This window comes from Cydia fagiglandana, chromosome Z (genome assembly GCF_963556715.1).
Source record: "Cydia fagiglandana chromosome Z, ilCydFagi1.1, whole genome shotgun sequence".
Classification (NCBI taxonomy): Eukaryota; Metazoa; Arthropoda; class Insecta; order Lepidoptera; family Tortricidae; genus Cydia; species Cydia fagiglandana.
Window position 1 is genome coordinate 14,477,177 of NC_085959.1, and position 18,760 is coordinate 14,495,936.

The 18,760-nt window shown below is 35.3% G+C and overlaps 4 protein-coding genes across 8 annotated transcripts in view; 2 read left to right on the forward strand and 2 right to left on the reverse strand.

Annotated features, from left to right (window-relative positions):
* The window catches only part of LOC134678927 (peptidyl-prolyl cis-trans isomerase Fkbp12-like), a 207,818-nt gene that overhangs the window by 74,586 nt on the left and 114,472 nt on the right, over positions 1-18,760 (forward strand). The window lies entirely within an intron of this gene.
* LOC134678148 (LITAF domain-containing protein) lies at positions 13-3,021 on the reverse strand. Of its 2 annotated transcripts, XM_063536600.1 has the most exons (4): positions 2,921-3,021; positions 2,537-2,685; positions 1,636-1,789; positions 13-1,303 (listed from the first exon to the last, which is right to left on the reverse strand). In XM_063536600.1, exons 2-4 carry the CDS (start codon positions 2,682-2,684, stop codon positions 1,198-1,200), a joined length of 408 nt encoding a protein of 135 aa, XP_063392670.1. In that variant the 5' UTR covers position 2,685; positions 2,921-3,021; the 3' UTR covers positions 13-1,197. The 2 variants fall into 2 exon arrangements, with proteins under 2 accessions (XP_063392670.1, XP_063392669.1); XM_063536599.1 differs by lacking the exon at positions 2,921-3,021 and having other exon boundaries at positions 2,537-2,797.
* LOC134678924 (beta-parvin) lies at positions 3,312-8,006 on the forward strand. 2 transcript variants are annotated; one of them, XM_063537678.1, is made up of 8 exons: positions 3,312-3,374; positions 3,525-3,669; positions 4,343-4,432; positions 4,845-5,116; positions 5,560-5,750; positions 6,185-6,299; positions 7,030-7,273; positions 7,751-8,006. In XM_063537678.1, the coding sequence occupies exons 2-8, from the start codon at positions 3,552-3,554 to the stop codon at positions 7,825-7,827; spliced, it is 1,107 nt and encodes a 368-aa protein (XP_063393748.1). In that variant the 5' UTR covers positions 3,312-3,374; positions 3,525-3,551; the 3' UTR covers positions 7,828-8,006. The 2 variants fall into 2 exon arrangements, with proteins under 2 accessions (XP_063393748.1, XP_063393747.1); XM_063537677.1 differs by having other exon boundaries at positions 3,314-3,435.
* LOC134678916 (ecotropic viral integration site 5 ortholog) overlaps positions 14,108-18,760 on the reverse strand; it is a 52,241-nt gene continuing 47,588 nt past the window's right edge. For 2 of the 3 annotated variants that reach the window (XM_063537664.1, XM_063537663.1), the window contains exons 14-15: positions 18,596-18,694; positions 14,108-14,244 (exon numbers count right to left, since the gene is read on the reverse strand). In XM_063537664.1, coding sequence (XP_063393734.1) covers positions 14,122-14,244; positions 18,596-18,694 — 222 coding nt within the window. In that variant the 3' untranslated portion in view covers positions 14,108-14,121. Of the gene's footprint in view, positions 14,245-16,568; positions 16,619-18,595; positions 18,695-18,760 lie in introns of all 3 variants that reach the window. The other variant, XM_063537665.1, reaches the window with a different exon arrangement.

An 18,760-nucleotide genomic window follows, 5' to 3' on the forward strand; every position in this document is an offset into this window, starting at 1 on the left:
TAGTTACGCCTCTGCTAGAACTTACTTATAATTTACCTTAATTACAGATAGATACTAAATACAGAACTTGTGATATCTAATAGGCAACTTAAATTAGTAATGACTGAAATGAACACATAACCGGAATTACTAAATTCATGGCTCACAAAAAATAATAGTAATTATGTGATACAACCATTAATAAATATGACTTTAAAAAGATAAAAAAAGTTAGTTTCATGGTTAAGATTAAGTTACTCTATGTATATTGTTGAAATTGAAACACGGAAGACAGTAAAGTTTAAATGTTTAAGTTTATTACGAACAATTGATTGAAATTTTTCGAATACCATGTAGATGACAACATACAAACTTACATATAACATTTTGACACATTTTATTCAGGAATGAGAGACATTGTAGAAACATTGTTGAACTGTGTATATTCTCTTCAAAAACGACATTCATGAGTTGGTGATAGCTGCTTCCTATCATAAGTTTTGCAGTACCAAGAGCCATGAGCCATGAGTGAAATTTACTTTGACCCTAAACCTACCACCTTAACTACTAGACGGAGCACATAAGACAAACCAGGTCACCACAATAATCACTGGTATAAATGTTGTATGGGAGCATGACCGCATATTTTAGTTGCGTCCACAATTACGACCAGTACTTACCCAAAAACTCCCAATAACGATTTAGCTTTGGGGGTATATAAATGGGCTATTTATATAGTATAAAATGGTGTAAAATACAACTTGGTACTGCTGCTAAAAGTACTGCTCAAATTGTTTGTTTGTACCTATATGTGGTGTCCCGGTGACTTCATGATCTTTGTAAACGCTCAATAATGCAGTGTCTGTGCCTAAACCCAGCTGCTAAATAATCTGAGATTCACACATATTACATTAATAAAATGGAAGGTTATTTGGCATTTTGTCTGAAATTAGCAGCACAAATTCATATAGTTAATATTAATAGTCTGCATATAAGAAAAATCGATTTTTAGGCCAATAAGCCCTCAGTTAACTGGTGTAAATTGTTAAAGTAGTATAAGGTTTAAACATGCTAAAAATTCATCCTTAAAAATACATCTCTGGCAAAATTAAATGCGGAGATTTTTGGATTCAGATCATTGTTAATTTCGTTTCGTATGAAAATGATTTTACCTACTACTATGTATTATTTACACGGCTAATAACACTGAGTAGATCCTTATCGTTGATAACGTCCAAGGTCGGCCCCACAGTTGGGGCATTTGTGGTGTATCACCATGCAACTATCTATGCAGCAAGGGATGAGGCAGCACCCGCAGAAACATCTGAATAAAAATAATCACAACATGTATCTCTTCCTTTGTTTCACATTTGTCTATTTATTTTTATTTAAAGACTTAGGGATTAAAGTCTATTGTTTTATTCGGTAGACTAAAATGACATTTCATAATATCAACATAAAATAATATTCCATAGTATGAAATGTCATTTTAGTTTATGGAAAGAAAAAATAGATTATATTATAGCTAGTATAAACTCATTTCATAAATTTATGCGGTTAGAGTGTCCAACTGCTGGGCAATGGGATTCCCTTTCCTTCCATGTATTTTTATCTTGGGTAGTTATTTGTTTTTATAAATTATTTGACATAACTTACCCCAACAAAAATATGATAGCACCAGATATGTATGCAAGCAGGCCTGGTTTCGTTTTGGTGGCAGTGTCTATTTCAGCATGGCAGCTTGGGCAGATCATGTGGGTAGGCTGTGGTCCAACTGGTACAACTGTAGTTACAATTTGAGGTCCGGCAGCTGAAGAAAAAAACAAATATACCAAATTGGAATATTACAGAAACCAAATCTAATTTGATCCTTCCCGAAAAAAATGTGATGGTATGAAGATGATACATAACCATATCTGTAAGAGATTAGTCAACATATTCTATGGAACAGGATCATTGATTTCACACAAATTCAAATAAATTGCAATCAAAATGTTAACTGGTAGGGATATGAGTACCCTAGAAGATTTTCTTTGAAAAACCGTTTCTGTAGAATCGTTAGTCAGCCCGTAGTGGATGTTATCAAGCATGACTTCATTGCATTCTTAAATTAAAGTTGAACCAATTCATGACTAATTAGTAAAATTAACACAGGCTATTTCTACCAGCATAAAATTGTGTCAAGGACAAAGGAATAGTGTTAACTTCAATTTAAGCATAATATAATATTTTATACACCCAACTTAATAATAGGCTCTGGTTTAGGTTAATGTGGATCAGATTGTTAATCGTTTCCACCTTGTTAAGCTTCTTTATTCGATTAGATTTACTGTGATTTATAATTTATATGAATTTCAAACATACCTACTAGACACAATCATTAACAACAACAATGTTTTATCAAAGAGATAATGTTTTACACATATTCAAATGTATGCTGTTGAATGTCCTTGCTTTGGTAATAGTAGATTTGTTACAAGGCCATTGTTATGAAAATACATACACAGGATGTGAATATTTATTTTTGAAAGGTTAGTTTGCCAAAATGTTTACTTACTGGGAGGATAATGAGGAGTGTAGGGGCTAGAGGGTCCGACTCCCCCGACCGCCTGCGAGTAGCTCGGCGGCGCCGCCGGCGGTGGTTGCACTTGCACGTGATAACCATTGCCCCATCCGTATGGGGGAGGATTACCACTTTTCTCCATGCTACCAACAATTACAATTATAACTGACAAGTGAACACAATACTCTTAAAACCAACAGTGTGCGCTGTAATCAATATCACAGATACGATGATGCAATACAAACTTGAAAGCTATTTTTAGGTATGATTCCTACCGAACCATTAAACATAAAGCAGATGCTAAGGAACGTGCTTCAAAAATATATTTACTTGAGCGTTAGAGATGAAAAATCGTTTTAAAATAAATTGTACACTCACTAATAATTCCTTTTTTAATTACAATTATATTTAATGTTAATCAAAACAAAGGATGCTGAGATTGATTGATTACAAAGTTTGCGCAGGTGAAAACGGGGTACAAACAAATTTTAATTTTTTAGCTATGCTAAGGCATGGCAAGCATGGGCGAACGTCGTATGTGAGACATGAAAAATTCCAAACCTACCAACATTCGTTCATAAAACGTCGCTGTCATGTTGGTTATCCTGTTTTTAACTCGTCTATCCTTAAGCACTGCGGAATATTAATACGATATGATACAATTCTCTACCCGTTGTCAATGCCACCAAAATAAGATTTGCGTGAGAGAAGTTACACCAACACCTAGTTTCAATGTGTTGGATGCATTGAGTTTTTACTTTGACATGTTAGTTCAGCGGCTGTCAAAATTTGTTATAGTTATTGGAAACTTCAGAAAAGTAGGCTAGAATAGGTAGGTGGAGTAAAGGAAGTCTAATTTTGATATTTGATGTAACCAGCTACCTGTTTTCCTTGTAAGTAAATGTAGTAATTCCAGAAGGATTAACAATATAGTTGAAGGTTGAACTGATGACTCATAGTGTCGGATTTATCCTTGTTGTAGTTGAGTGCCGAGTTTGTGTTAAACGAGATGTCTTCTCCACGCCCAAAATCACCTCGTACTCCTGTTTTGCCTAAAAAGGAAGACAAGGCAGAATCATTCTGGGACAAAATTGGAACTATAGGACGCAAGAAGGGGATTAAGGAAGGTATGACAACACTATTTACACTTTTAGTATACCATTTGCGTGTTTGCGTAGGATGTACTAGCAAGGACTACTAGTTGGTACTACCAAAATGACTTCATCGTAAATACTTGGGTGTTTGCCTTAGCAGATTCACCAAATAAACGTGACATATTACTTGTAATTCTTTAGGGAAAAGTGTATATTGTTATGTACAATCCACAAACCCCATCAAACAAACCATTTAATAATTTGTACACAAATGTTTGACCAATCATCTAAAAAAATATGAATAACAATGTTACAAGTTGTGTAACCCTTTGTGCTATGGTGCCTTCTAAAATATCCTTTGATTTCTAAACTAAAGAGTTCCATAGGGAAGAATGCAACTAGGTATACCCTGAATACAGTCGGCTAACAATAAAATTGATATTAGTGCTTTCTAAACTTGATGTGTAAATCAATAGAGTTAATAAAGTCTTGAGTTCTGGATTTGATACTTGATGATGATGAGTATTATGCATATAGTATTTAATGGCTCTATGTCATTAAAGTAAAAACATAATTATAATGGTTTTATGTTAAGTGTATTAGTCTATTCCATAGGCATCTTTGGCTGCACAACTAAGTCATGTGGTTTTCTTTTGAGATCCATATGAAATAGTCCTATATACATAAAGGGTTTTTTTTTGTACAGTACAAGAAGTTCAAGCAGAGGGTAAATATGCTATTGACTCACCGGGAAGCCCAACTGCACCAGAAATTCCACCAGAGGAGTACAGCTTGCGTGAGTAATATTATTAATACATTTTAATACCTTAAACTATGTGGACCCGGGTATATCCTTAAACTACGTCCAAGACCACCGGTGGACGGGCAGCAGCGTCCCTCAAATTCGGTGTACTCGACTGCGAACGCCAACCCGCCTGCCAAGCGTGGCAATTATGGCATTCACCCCCCCATAAGGGGGAGGCCTATGTTAAGCAGTGGACGTCTTATAGCTGAGATGATGATGATGATTATAATACCTTAGAATAATCCAAGAACCCTACAGATTTATGGCAAACTGTGGTTAACTTGATGACCATATATATGAAAATAAGCAATTTAGGTATTACACATATTTTCAAGCAATTTAGGTATTACAAATTTATTTCATAAGTTTAACAAGTTTCAAACATGTTGATTGCAAATTTTAGTTGACAATGAAGAAAGAGCCATTATTGAACCTCGTTCACTAGAGGATCCTAGAGTCAAAGAGCTGATTCAAGTTCTGATTGAATGGATTAACGATGAGCTTGCCATGCAAAGAATCATTGTTAAAGACATCAGCGAGGATCTTTATGATGGACAAGTACTTCAGAAGCTTCTAGAAAAACTTGCCGAGAAGAAACTTGATGTGCCTGAGGTTACACAATCGGAGGAAGGCCAAAGGCAAAAGTTGGCAGTTGTGCTCAAAGAAGTTAACAAGGTAAGTAATCGAATTGAGCTATCTCTCAATACTACTATGGATAAATGCCATCTCATCTAAAATATCATAATTACTTGCTAAGATAAATAATAATATAACTTTTTATATCTCTGAAGATCCAAAGGTGTTTCATTGCAGTAATTGATGGGTTATAATTAAAGAATAAATTTAATATGACATGGAGTTTGAATTTGTGATGCCTTAGACAAGAAATATTGGACAAGTAAATTACTTTACACCATCATCAAAATATCAAAATGTTTCTTATCCAATTATTATCAGTGTTAGTGTTTATGAGAGCCTTATTACCCACCCTGTTACAGTGTCTTAGATGGCTTTAAAGTAATGATTATCTGTTAAAAATTCTCCTAGCCTACATCTGTAAGGTTTTATTTAAAGGAACCGCTAAAAATGTTGCAAATAATAATAAAATATTTCTGTAGGCTCTCTACGGATCACCTAAACCAGCTCAGAAATGGAGTGTGGATTCAGTTCACTCAAAGAACATTGTTTCCATTCTGCACTTGCTGGTGGCTCTCGCGCGCCATTTCCGAGCCCCGGTGCGCCTCCCCGAGAACGTCAGTGTCAACGTCGTCGTTGTCAAAAAGGATGCGCCAAATCAACTTTCTCACAGGTAGGTACATGTTAATGCGAAATATTATATAAGTGAACAATTGTGAAGTTAGCACAAAATGTGTAACCCTCTTATTAGTAACATAGTAACATCGAGATTGTACAATATTCTAGCAGCAAATTCGACAGCGGAAGTAGTGCTATAAATTTTGGTTAATCTAGTTTCCTCCATTTAATAAAATGTCGACTGTGCTGCACCCTAAGAACACACAAAAGAATATACATTAAAGTATTGTGTGGCTGTGAACGGTTAATTTTTATTTGTATGTAGTTTTAAGAATAACATGCTACTTTGCCGGCGATTTTTAATGTTTCTTTATACATGTGGCTACCATAAAGAAATGCCTAAAGCGAATTATAAGTAATGTATTGAATTTTAAGTATGAATAAGTAACACTCGTGGTCAAAACATAATTATGGAACCATTATTTTCAGAACTTATATCGAGGATATCACTACTACGTACGACGACCTTGGTATGAAAGGAGAAAGGGATGCGTTTGATGCTTTGTTTGATCATGCTCCAGACAAACTTCAAGTTGTCAAAAAGGTATGTCAGTGTTACTTTCCGAAATTATTTTTGAGCCTATCGCATTATTTTTATTTCATGCATGCATGTACAAAAATACATGTAATGAACCTGACAATTCGCCTTAAAAAACCAATGTTACAACAAGGAAAAAAATAAAATGTAGGTACCAAAAATGCATTTTATGTGCTTTATTGAGCGAATGCTGGTTCTTATAAACCAACTTAAACTCTTACTTTGTGAAAGCACCATTTGTTAAAGTGGAACTGCTGATGAAGACTTCACCAGCAGTTCCAAAATGATGGCTTTGCAAAGATTTTTTGTGAAGAAAGATACGTTATTTTCTTTACCTTACCTTATTAATAAAGACTATTAAATGTATGTACATACAATCAGCATCAAAAGTAGCGTAGCATATTACATATGCATCAATCAACAGTATTAACAAAAAGAGAAACATATGACTCTTTTTATATTGAACAATTGTGACGTCCCACGGGTAAAGGTACCTTATGGTGGTTGGCGCTTACGCTATTATTAACGCCAGCCGCCATAAGGTACCTTTTGCCTTGGAACGTGACAATTAAACTTACAGATACCTTAGAAAGTAAGCTGTCGGTAAATTGTAAAATTTATCGAGGGTGGTAGACACTTTTGGCACGTTGTCTCATACGTTACTATGGAAGTGGAAGCTGACTATATAACGTATACTTGCTTTTTTAGCCTCATATTTTTATTTTTTAATTTCCAGTCCTTGGTTACGTTTGTAAACAAGCATCTAAGCAAGGTGAATCTCGAAGTGATGGACTTGGACACCCAGTTCCATGACGGGGTGTTTTTGTGCTTGTTGATGGGTCTCCTCGAAGGTTTCTTCGTGCCTCTCTACGACTTCCACCTGACCCCTCAGGACTTTGATCAAAAAGTGCATAACGTTGCCTTTGCATTTGAATTAATGCAAGATGTTGGCCTAGCCAAGCCAAAGGCCAGACCTGAAGGTAAGATTACACGTTGCTTTCATTAGGGTATTAACCTTTTGGACGCCAATGACCGATATATCCGCACCGCAGGTTGAACGACAAAGACTGATTTGGTAACAGACCACAGAGCAACATAGACTTACATGCATTATGCATAAAGTTCAATTTCAGTTTTGACACTTCGGTAACGTGGCGTCCGCGTGAAATCTTTTGTGTTTGACACGGCGTCGAAAAGGTTAAGTAGGTATATCAGAAAACCGATTTGCGATTTCTTTTATTATCCGTCAAGATTGACCCGCTTGTTTTTGTATACGTGTAGAACTAATGGTAAACCGCTGGCCCAATATTACAGGGTTCTATGTTTCACTTTTATCGAACTGAAATGAACATTGTTATAGTGATATTAAGTGTAATTTCAACAATAGAACTTTGCAATATTGAGCCAGCGAAATGTAGTCGTATAAAATTATTTATTTAATTTTCTTATTATTGCAGATATCGTGAACTTGGATCTGAAATCTACGCTGCGAGTGCTTTATAACTTATTTACCAAATACAAAAATATGGCTTGAGATTCTAAATAGTTCTGTTTACTTACTTAATTTCGATAGTTTTATAGTGGAAACTTAAAATACTAATAAGAGTAATAAGTATTAAAAATGAAATGTGTTGAATGAAGAGAGGTAATCAATAATATATTTTATAGGATTTTTATTTACTAAAATGTAAATGTTGTGCCTTAATAGTTGTATTATAAATAAAATTTAAACTCACTAGACATAAGTTTTATTTTAACAGACACAACTATTAACAGCGCCACCAGCCGAGTTTGATTTAAGAATCTTTTGTCTCAAATTTTGCTTAATGAGAGAGTGAAACGCAATGACAATGGACCAAGATATTGGACAGATGGAATACCACCCTATCCTATTTGATGCTTGATATTAGGAAAAAAGATGTCTTATGCCCAAACAAATACGCAGTCTGCCATGAAGATACCGTGTCCGTTCCGTCGGTGGCAATATCTTTGTTACGAGTAGATACCTACATAATAAAATCGTTTGAAGCAATCCGTTTTGCATATAAGTAAATAAATAGTTAATTTCCTCTTCTATTCCACCAAATAATGGAAAAAGAAATTGTTTTCGATTATAAAACCGTTAAGAAATATTTTTTTTCGATAATTTTACAATTCGAAATGTCAATAAGTCTCCTACCAGTCCTACCTTCACTATAGTTCGTTTTTTAGCATTAGAAAGAACTTGAAAGAAGGTAAGTGATCTCGATATGTCTATTAATTGAAACAATCTTTTTAAATATCAGTAACTATTACTTATGAAAGCAGAATATAAATGATCGTATTAGATTCATAATTGTTAGATATTTGCCGTAACTTATTTTTAAAATGTGTTTTTCAATTAAAAGACTAATGCTAAAAAAAACAAAACTAGCTTGTTTTGTTTTTAAATTTATTCGAGTCGTCAAATGGACATTGACGCGACAGCAACTAAACAGCACCGGCAAGATAGACCCGTCTTTTCCTAACTGTATTTATTAAAGAGGGACGGGTAGTCTACCTCGCGGGTGAGATACTGTCGCGCCAATTATGTGCTAGCCCGAGTGGACTTTCCTTCACTTTTTACTCGTGTACTGTGCTCACGGAGGGGATCAATAAGCATTTACTTACCGTTGGTGCCCAGGCACAACTAGATCTATACAAAATTGCGAGGCAAAGTAGTAATAAAACACCAATTTTGAACAGTGTAGTTTATTTTCTAAAATTTTAATAGTCGTTTATTGTTGCTAATACACATTATGAAAATACAATAATTGCCGGCAAGATTTAATAATTATCTAAACATTTTATTGCTTTTGTCAGGTAATTATTAACGATAGCCTCGACAGATGTAGTTTTTCATGTCTTTGACATGCGTTGATTGCTTTTCATCTTATTCAGCAGTTAATTTCAAAGCAATGTTAACTAAAACCGTAAAAAAATAAATTAATGGACATCAGGTCAAATACTGTATCCGGATATACAAATATATTAAACGATTTAAATCGTGCGCATTTTATACTTTGCAACATTAAGTTATAAAATAAAATATTTTCATTCATAACCAATTATTACTCTAAAAAATAAAATGAATACAACAATAATATAGAAATAATAAGTCATGGTTTTCATGAACAATTAAAATTGCCTATGCTGAGCTACTCCATTAGGTATATATTATATTATACAACTATAGTAAAAAATTGAACATAGATAGGGGTCTTAATTAGGTAAGTAGGTAATTAGAAGATTGGTCGCTTTAATAGTGCAGTGCACATGAAGTTAGGCCACGGTTTCTGTCGACATGATCAAAATAGGAATGATATTTATATCCAGCCAAAACAATCCGCTATTGTTTTTACTAGATGCGAAGTCTAAGACAAATTCGTGTAGCGAATTATATGTAGATGGCTACGTGGTAGAAGTTTATCAAGTTACCACGAAACATGTGCTCTGTACACATTACCACAGTACCATCTTTTAACTTCGTAAAACCCAAGCCAATTTTTAAATAAATAAGTAATAATAAATTACGAGGATAAATCAATGAATTTTTAACCCAGCTTGTTAAAACCAAATCTTAAAAGTTCGCATGCATGTTTTTGACCCGTCGTGATTTAGCCTATTAAGTAGGTATACCTTCCTTGTCTGCCCGTATACATTTCGTGTCAGTTGAATAAGAAATAAATGTATAGCTAATCGTAAGCTATAAGTTCGCGTATAAGTAATTACTAATTACATTACTGGGTATGTTATGTTAATTGACAAGAAAAAAAACGTAAGAAAATGCCAATATCACACAAAATCTATAATAACATTACCTAGACTTGTATCACAATCAGTCAGCAATGTAGTTATATTGTGGTACGCAGAATATTGCGTTTTGCTTAGCGTAGACATTTACATAAATGTCTTGTGTCCCGCAATCAGCAAAAGATCGAATTATTTATACCGCAGAGTATCTATTATAGAAACGTGATATTTATTGCTGACTTGTGATACCCATCAAATTATTGATTTATTTCGCATATAAGAAGTGTTATAATCTGTTTTATTTCATTTTATTTATTTGATGTAAAATCTTGTTATGCTGACCAAATAAACTTATGATTGATTTCGGTTCGAACACTTCACCATTTCTTCGTTATATATTATAATTATGTCTGAATAAGTAAATACTGACACGATTAAGTGAGCATGCGATTACAAGGTGTATGATAGTACTCTACCGGCTATTTAGACAAAATAAGCTGCCGAAATTCAGTCGCTAGTTATGCATCACATCACATAGTAAGGGAGTGGTATGAATAACATCACATTTTATTGAATAGTTAGCATCACATCACATAGTAAGGGAGTGGTATGAATAACATCACATTTTATTGAATAGTTATGCATCACATCACATAGTAAGGGAGTGGTATGAATAACATCACATTTTATTGAATAGAAACACGTTGCTCGTGAGAAGACACGACACCGTAAGGAAGTGTAAACATGAGTATTCACCCGAAGCACGAACTATATTTAAAGTAAAATAGTTTTTCTTAAAATTATATAAAACACGTTGCGTAAACTAATAATCTAATAAGTACTGTTATTTGCTGTAAGACTCGATTAACTATCCCTGCATCACTTCTAAAAAAAATACGTGTCCATTCCTAATATACCTATGCTAATATTTATAAAACACTTGTCTACAAAACGATGAACTGGCCGCCACCAATAGGCTGACACCATTTCTATAAAACTTAATATAAATAATAAATCATACTACATTATTATTGGAATGTCTCATCGTAAATATTGATAAAGCATACTAATATAAATATAAATATTGTAAATAATACTCAGAATAAGCTGGATTTTGGCTACTGCCTTAATGCGTACGGGCTGGAGTGGAAATGCTTACATTTCTGGGCGCTGAGATCAAACAATTTGGCATGTTTGTCATATATGTGAATTGATTTTGCTTGCTCACACTTACCACGTACAAAAACTTATCTACATCTTCTACCCTCTATAGAGTAGGTAGTAGTTAACTACTGTTTAACCTAGACTATTTCGACTACAACCTTATAAAAAGATTACATCTATGTATAGTGCATCAATTTAGTTGGCAACACGAGTTTTTGAAAACTTTGGAAGAGTTAGACTCCTACCCTTCTGATACGCCTGCGGGACCGACAGCCACACACTTAACTCGACCGTCCTGAGGCCAGACTCATAAAAGTGTAATCAGTACGCAGGCGAAACAGTTATATTCACAAATAGTTAAACTATTGTTTAGGTCTCATCAGCACATACCTCAAATGAAGTCTTCTGCCAGGTGTCATTTCGTACTTTTTTTATTAGTTATTAATAGACGTAAGTATTACTAGAGAATTTGATTAAATATGGTCTTCTAAAGACTATAGTTAGAACTACAGTTTTATTGATTAAACTACTGTTATATGGATTATGTATACGCGATGCGAGCCACCGAACAATGTAATGACATCCATTTTACATCGATCCTTAACTCTTCGATAAACAAATTGACAGTGATACATAATTTCCCCAATTAAGAAACAAATTTAAACCAAAGTTAATATAAAGGCTTGGCCACACACAGAGCGCGACGCAGCGCCGCGTCCGCGCCGCGTGATGCCGACGCGAAGCCTGGTCAAACAGGGCGCGCGCCGATCGCGCCGGCCTCACGCTCTCAACACGCCCTCATCGCGCGCGTGAACGCGGCGCGGCCGCGCGGGAACGCGGCGCACCGCTCGCTGCCTAACGTCCGATCCTACTGATGTGACCTTGCGCGACGCGGCGGGCCGCCGCGTTCGCTCGGCGCAGCGCTGCGCACGCGCCGCGCGGACGCAAGGGGCCGCGCGGCGCGGGGCGCGACAGAAGCGGGGCGTGATACCGGCGGGACGCAGTCTGTTTGACGTCGGTAACCTGTTAGCATGTGCCGCGGTCGCGCGGCGTGGACGCGGCGCGGACGCGGCGCTGCGTCGCGCTCTGTATGTGGCCAAGCCTTAAGGTGTATTCGGGTAATACCGAATGTCGGATAATTCCGAAATTCAGATGAAAATCACCCTTAATTCCATCATAATAAAAGTCTCTTTTTGGAATTATCCGACAGTTTTCGACATTCGGAATTACCCGAGTAAATCTGTACTTAAATAACAAACTGATTGAAGTCTATGTTTATGGAATTTAAAAAATTCGCCTAAGTAAGTAGGTGTAACATCATAAAAATATACTTACATATTATACAATGATTTAAATGAAAATAACATACAAGTGTCAACTCAACCATACCTTACAGATTCTAAATTTTTAAGTAAGTAACTTAGATATTTTTTGTAATATACTAGTATGGTCTTGGTCTTTGAATAATGCAAGAATAAGTAAAAATTTTGAATTTGTAATAAAGAGTGAGCGGAAAACATGAGCGCACAGAGTTCATATAAAAGTACTAATAACCAATATGCTTATTTATAAGGTGTGGATAGTAGGTAGAGTTAGACCAAGAAAAGTCTGCAACGATTTTGATGGCACACGCAGTGCAAATGTTATTTGAAACGTCAAACTTCTATGAAACTAACACTTGCACTGCGTATGCTATCGAAATCGTTGCAGGCTTCTCTTGGTCTAACTTTACTTGTAATAACCCTACTTAATATCCATATCCACATCGTAAAGCCATGCATTTTAATAAGGCGACATCTATTGAGACGACCTGAAATAATCACTGTCATTCCCGGTGACTTAGGTTATAAATTAGAGTATTTAATAAGTTCCTTCGTTATAGTAATGTAATAAAAGAGACACTTCAATTTTCTTCAATTATAAATTGGGATAAGGTTACATGTATCACACTATAGCTAAGTACTTATTGTGTATCCAGAACATTACAAACATGAGCCAACGATTCAGTTTGCAACAGTAAAAAAGGATTAAAGTATCGCAACGGCAGTTTACTGTTTTACGTCTAAATCAGGACCCTATTTTATAAAAGTACCCACAAGTTATAATTTTACAGTTGTATACCGGCAACATTAATAGAATTGACATTTGCTTGACCAATAATCGATCGCCGGCGTTGTCGGTTTAGTCTTGACAAAGATTTATTGATTGTACTAGATACAGTCTACAATTTCGTGCTTCGACTAAGACAGCTACACGAGATGGTGCTGTACGGCTCAATAAATTATGCGGTAACTCTGGTTGTCAAAAATGTACGTTTGACAATTCAGTGACCATAAAATATACGACACAGTACAGCGCCACCTGTTTCGGCCTTCAACCCATGTGGCACGTTTTTTTCTTAGATGTTACCTCTATTACAATCAATAACTCTTTTGTCTTGATAAATTGTAACTTGTATTGCAGCTTTATAGCAACTTTAATCCTCATGTGTCAAAAATCGATGCCTGAAGAATATAATCTAAATGTATTGACTCAATTGTAATGCATCGACTAAGTTGTCGGCTACAGGCTACAACTGCACTCAAAAATATTTTGGCATCTAAGTAAACTATAGTGCAATATATTTGAGCGCGTAAGTAGCGTGCATAATTGCAGCTCCGTGTGTAATAACACAGCTATAGACGGTCAAGAAAATCTTGTCAGTAGAAAAAGGCGCGTATATCAATTTTTCCATGAGTCGATATCCTTTCGCGCCTACATTTTTCAAATTTGCCGCTTTTTTCTACCGACAAGATCTGCTTGACCAACTGTATATGTAAATTGTAAGCTGAGCTCAATAGTAACAATGTTGCCACACAAACTGTTATCCGAGGTCGTAGTGAAATAATATATTTTAGTTTTTGTTGAGTTCTTCCAGGTCTAACGGGTCGTCTTCGAAGGAGATGTTGCGGCTGATGACCGACTGACGGTGGCTGAGACCCAAGGATCGCGCTTTGGAAGCCTCTAGCCTCATGACCTACACAAAAATAGGATTAAAACGTATACCTGGTCATTTGGGTGGAGTGGAGTTCAAAAAGTTTGGATCACAATCTACACACTTCTTACAAGCTTTTATTTAACTTGCCCTGTTAGTATTGGGATCCTATCTCATCGCATAACAATTGATTGTCATAATGTAATGTTACGCATAAATCTCTTTCCGCATAATTTTTCTCCAGCTGGAACAGAAAGTATTTTCGAAAATATTTTGCATAGGTTGTGTAGAATAGGGTAGGTTAGGTTAGGTTTGTGTTATAATTTTTCAGAAATGTTAATATTACCAGCACAATAACAATTATGCGCAATGAGTTATATGCGTAACATTACAATAGACAAACAATTATTATGCGAGCCAATATGGACCCGTTACTATTATATGTCTTAGTTTCCTGTAGGAGTACAGTCAGCGATAAAAGCTTGTACCAAAAATATTTTTTTTTATAACTTATTTTATATCCATTGACTGAATTTATACAGATGTAGTGCATAACTGTTTTCCATCGTATTTTCTCGGAAACGTTCGTATTTGTCATGCTACTTCAATCCACCTCAGTACTTTTTATACTGAGTCTGACTGAAATAGCAAGATGCGTTCGTACGCTTCCGTGAAAATGCGATGGAAAATAATTGTACCTTGCTATTCAAGATAGGCGTAATGTGTAAATCTTATCACTTTTATCAGTCTACATATGTTTGTTTATTTACCCGGCAACCTTCAAATCAAGAGTGAACAGGCACCTTCTGGGCGAGCTCGCTCCATCGTAGGCCACGTCTACGCCTCGGCTAGTCTGTGGCCATGAGTAAGCCCATTCATAATTAAAAAAAAACATTTGCCTACAGCCCAACGCGTGGGCCGATTTTGGAGGTTTATACGTCAATCGATTTCTCACATTTGTCCGAGTATCATTGAATAGATACATGAAAGTAAGACAAATCAAATTGGCGGCAATCGGATGCCATATTGTGAAAATAGAAACAAATTACCATTTAGGACTTAAAATTAATTAAATTTTAACTATAGCTGCCGGGTTCATATATTTTTAATTTAAGTACTTGTTTACCTACACGATAACGAATTAACGATGATCCAACTATTTGAAATATTTTTCATGCGAGACGAACGTAGCCATACAGAGGGAAATATTATGGTCACATGTTATTTACTAAAACAGTATTCAGCTTTTTTGTATAGTGTTTCAAAGATGGCCAGCCAGTAATATTGTTTTCTGTTTAACTACAACCATTTCTACTAACCTAATTATTTTTATACAGATACACATTGAAGAGATTACATTACAAAAACATCCTATCTACTTAAAAGTACGTAAACATATTATATGTACTGAAAAATCATTAAACAAGGCTAGTACGGATTAGAATAGTTGTAAAATAAGTACTTAAAGCAAGTATATAACGCAATGGCGCGGCATTACGTTTCTGTTGGCAGGTAAGTACGGGGAATTAGCTCAAACACACTTCTGAGGACCTACCGCAAAAATAAAAAATAAATGGAATACTCGTTAATCTGATATGCGATTATTGTGATATTGATATATATTCAAGATAGATATCGTTATCTAAGATAATAATATTCGAGAGGCAGATAACGAATTTTCGCATTTCGCGGTAGATATTCACATTTGGTACTAGAAAGCCAGAACTCTATCAGCAGAAACTACATATTTATGACCACACAGCAATGTTACTAGTTAAGGCCCGATTACATCATTGAAATAGTCACTTAAAAGGTAATGATAATGAAGCTTGATGTCATACATGCAAAGCATACAAAAGTGCGATACATATTAAGAAAATATTAGTGCGCTAACATAACATGCATAAATGTGAAATACAAAAACATAGCCAAACATTGCGAGCCCGAATCGCAAGGATTACGTTGGTAAAACACATTAATTTACTAGTTACACTTATATATGTATATTTCTTTGGCGAAATATTTCCTGAATATCACTTAAACATTTGTATTTATAATGTACACATATAATAACGTAGTTACTAACTATGTGCGACTCTTTGCGAAGCCGCAAAATTACCTATATATTAAAGATGTATTTGTTTCTCGCTAAAATTAGAAAGCCACAAACATTCAAAAGAGTTTAAAATAGTAAATAAACTAAAAGTGAAGTAAACCTTTATAAAATTGGAAATATGTATCTACCAAGACATTTGGACCACGGATATACAAGGATAATTACACACATACTTGTCATAGTCATAATACAAAAGCTTACTGGCAGATGTTACCACAAAAATAAAATGTTGAAATGACTTTTGACTTACTCGAGCCATTTCCAGGGCTCTGTGTCCGGAGTGGTGATGGGTGTCGGTAACTGTGCAGTGCCAAACAGATTATCAGACATCACTGGAAGCGCATTGTAAACTTTGTAAACAACACAGAGAAAGCTAGGTATATGTATGTACATACTCATTGAGTAACTATTAGTTCAGTACCTAACTCAGTACTCATTGGGAAAATACACCTGCTTTCACAAATAACTAGGTCGTTTAGCCGTAAATTGAAAAAAAAAAATTGGTTGCACGTGAATCGTGTACGTGTTGGTGATGTACACTCAATATGAAACATTGAATGTGTCGAATATGAGCGCAGATTTTGAAGTAACTTGCACTCAGTTAAATAATAGGTCTAAAATTAAAGTCGATATTATGGGTCCTACTTTAAAAAAAATGAAAAGGGTAATTGTGTGACGATTATACTTAAATACCTGACAACGACCAGCTATATACTTGTAACCCATAACCGGTATACCTACATTAAAGAGACAAGATTGGAATATCATAATTTCAAAAATGCACATTGTTTGTCTTTCCCTTATATGTCTGGTGAAAGTTAAAATAGGTTCCTAAAGAAACTTCAGCGGGTCCATGACAGTCCCGTAATATAAATTTTTAATCCTGTTTTTCAAGTGGAAGTAGCAAACTTTTTTTATTACTTGAAAATTGCAAGTGAAGCGCCTTATTCTGAAAGCCAAGTATGTGATAAACAACGTAAAGCTCATAGCCCATGACGCAACACATCGTGCGGCCTCCAACATGTTGCTTCACACCTCAAATTAAGAGAAATACCCTTGTGTATGATTTTTATCCTCATCTGTTATTTTAAAATAAATTAAATACGCGATGTAATATGTACATTTTTATTAAATAAAAGGATTGTCTAGCTAATTCGAGCCCAAAATAGACAATGTATTTCTTCTTTTGCATTTTATTTTACATTACTATAAAATATTTATCATTTTGTTTTTCTATAAAGCTATGGTAATGCATCAAAAGTAGCATAAACTTTTTTGTATAGCAAAGATATATTAATAGTAGAAGATATGCCTTGTGCCCCGAATTTTACAACTAAAGTAGGTGTCAGTAGGTGCGGTAACTTTGGTAGTTAAGACTTGACGGTTAACACCTATTTCAGCTTTAAAACTCGGTCTTTTTTAGACTTTACATCTTTGCTATCAATAAATATTCGTGTATAGTTAAGTTAACCATTGCCCCGAATGGCCCGGAGGAAACCCATGTGAAATTTATCCTTTATTTATGTTGCTATTACCTAATAAAAATGAGCGAATTCAAATAACAGATGAGGGTAAATATTCCTTATGAGATCTTAGCCCTACTGTGTAATGATATCCAACCAGATTTGTGATCAATATTTACAGTAAATCGTGATAAAACATTAAGCATGTAAATTATTCCTTGTTGGCGAATAGTTAAAATGTGTTTAGTGAAGCAAAGCGAGGCGCGATGTTAGTTCTTGATGTCGTCTCGTTGACACATGATCTACAGCTTGGGTTGAAAAATTAAATTATATTTGTTTTAATGTGTCTATAAGATTGGGACTTATACTTTCGTACTGATTAAAACGTACGGCGTATTAAATGCATTCATTGTTGTGTTATTTAGATAATATTCACCTTTATTTGAGCAACGAATGTTCTGGTAAACTCAACGGCTTTTGGAACTAGGAAATCTTTCGGGAGACAGATCTTAAATATTTATTAGACCAAATGGGGTTGGCCAGTCGAAGTGTTTTGCAGATGGCGCCAGCATGCAGCTTGCCCTGTCAATCCCTTTAATTCTGTCAAATTTTTAGCCCTGAATACCAGCCCTTTACGCCAAATCTCATAGAACTCAACTAGAGAAGAGGGCAAGCTATGATGGCGTCATCTATGCAAACATTTGACAGTTGCCAACCCTATGGCTCGGTTTATAAGCGAGTACGATCCCTAAAAGGCCCAATCTTAAAGCCACCTGTAATATGACGGGTTATTTATGCACTGCGGTGATCTCACCTCTGCTTTAAGTTCCGCGACTTGTTCCTGTAGTTCCCGCACGCGCTCTGTGTCGTCCATGTTACTCCGGAGCTCTCCTTCGGTTGCCATCACTTCATTCTATACGAAGATAAATAAAGATCCTTATTCATAAACGTTTACCAAAGTTGACAAGCCGATAATAAT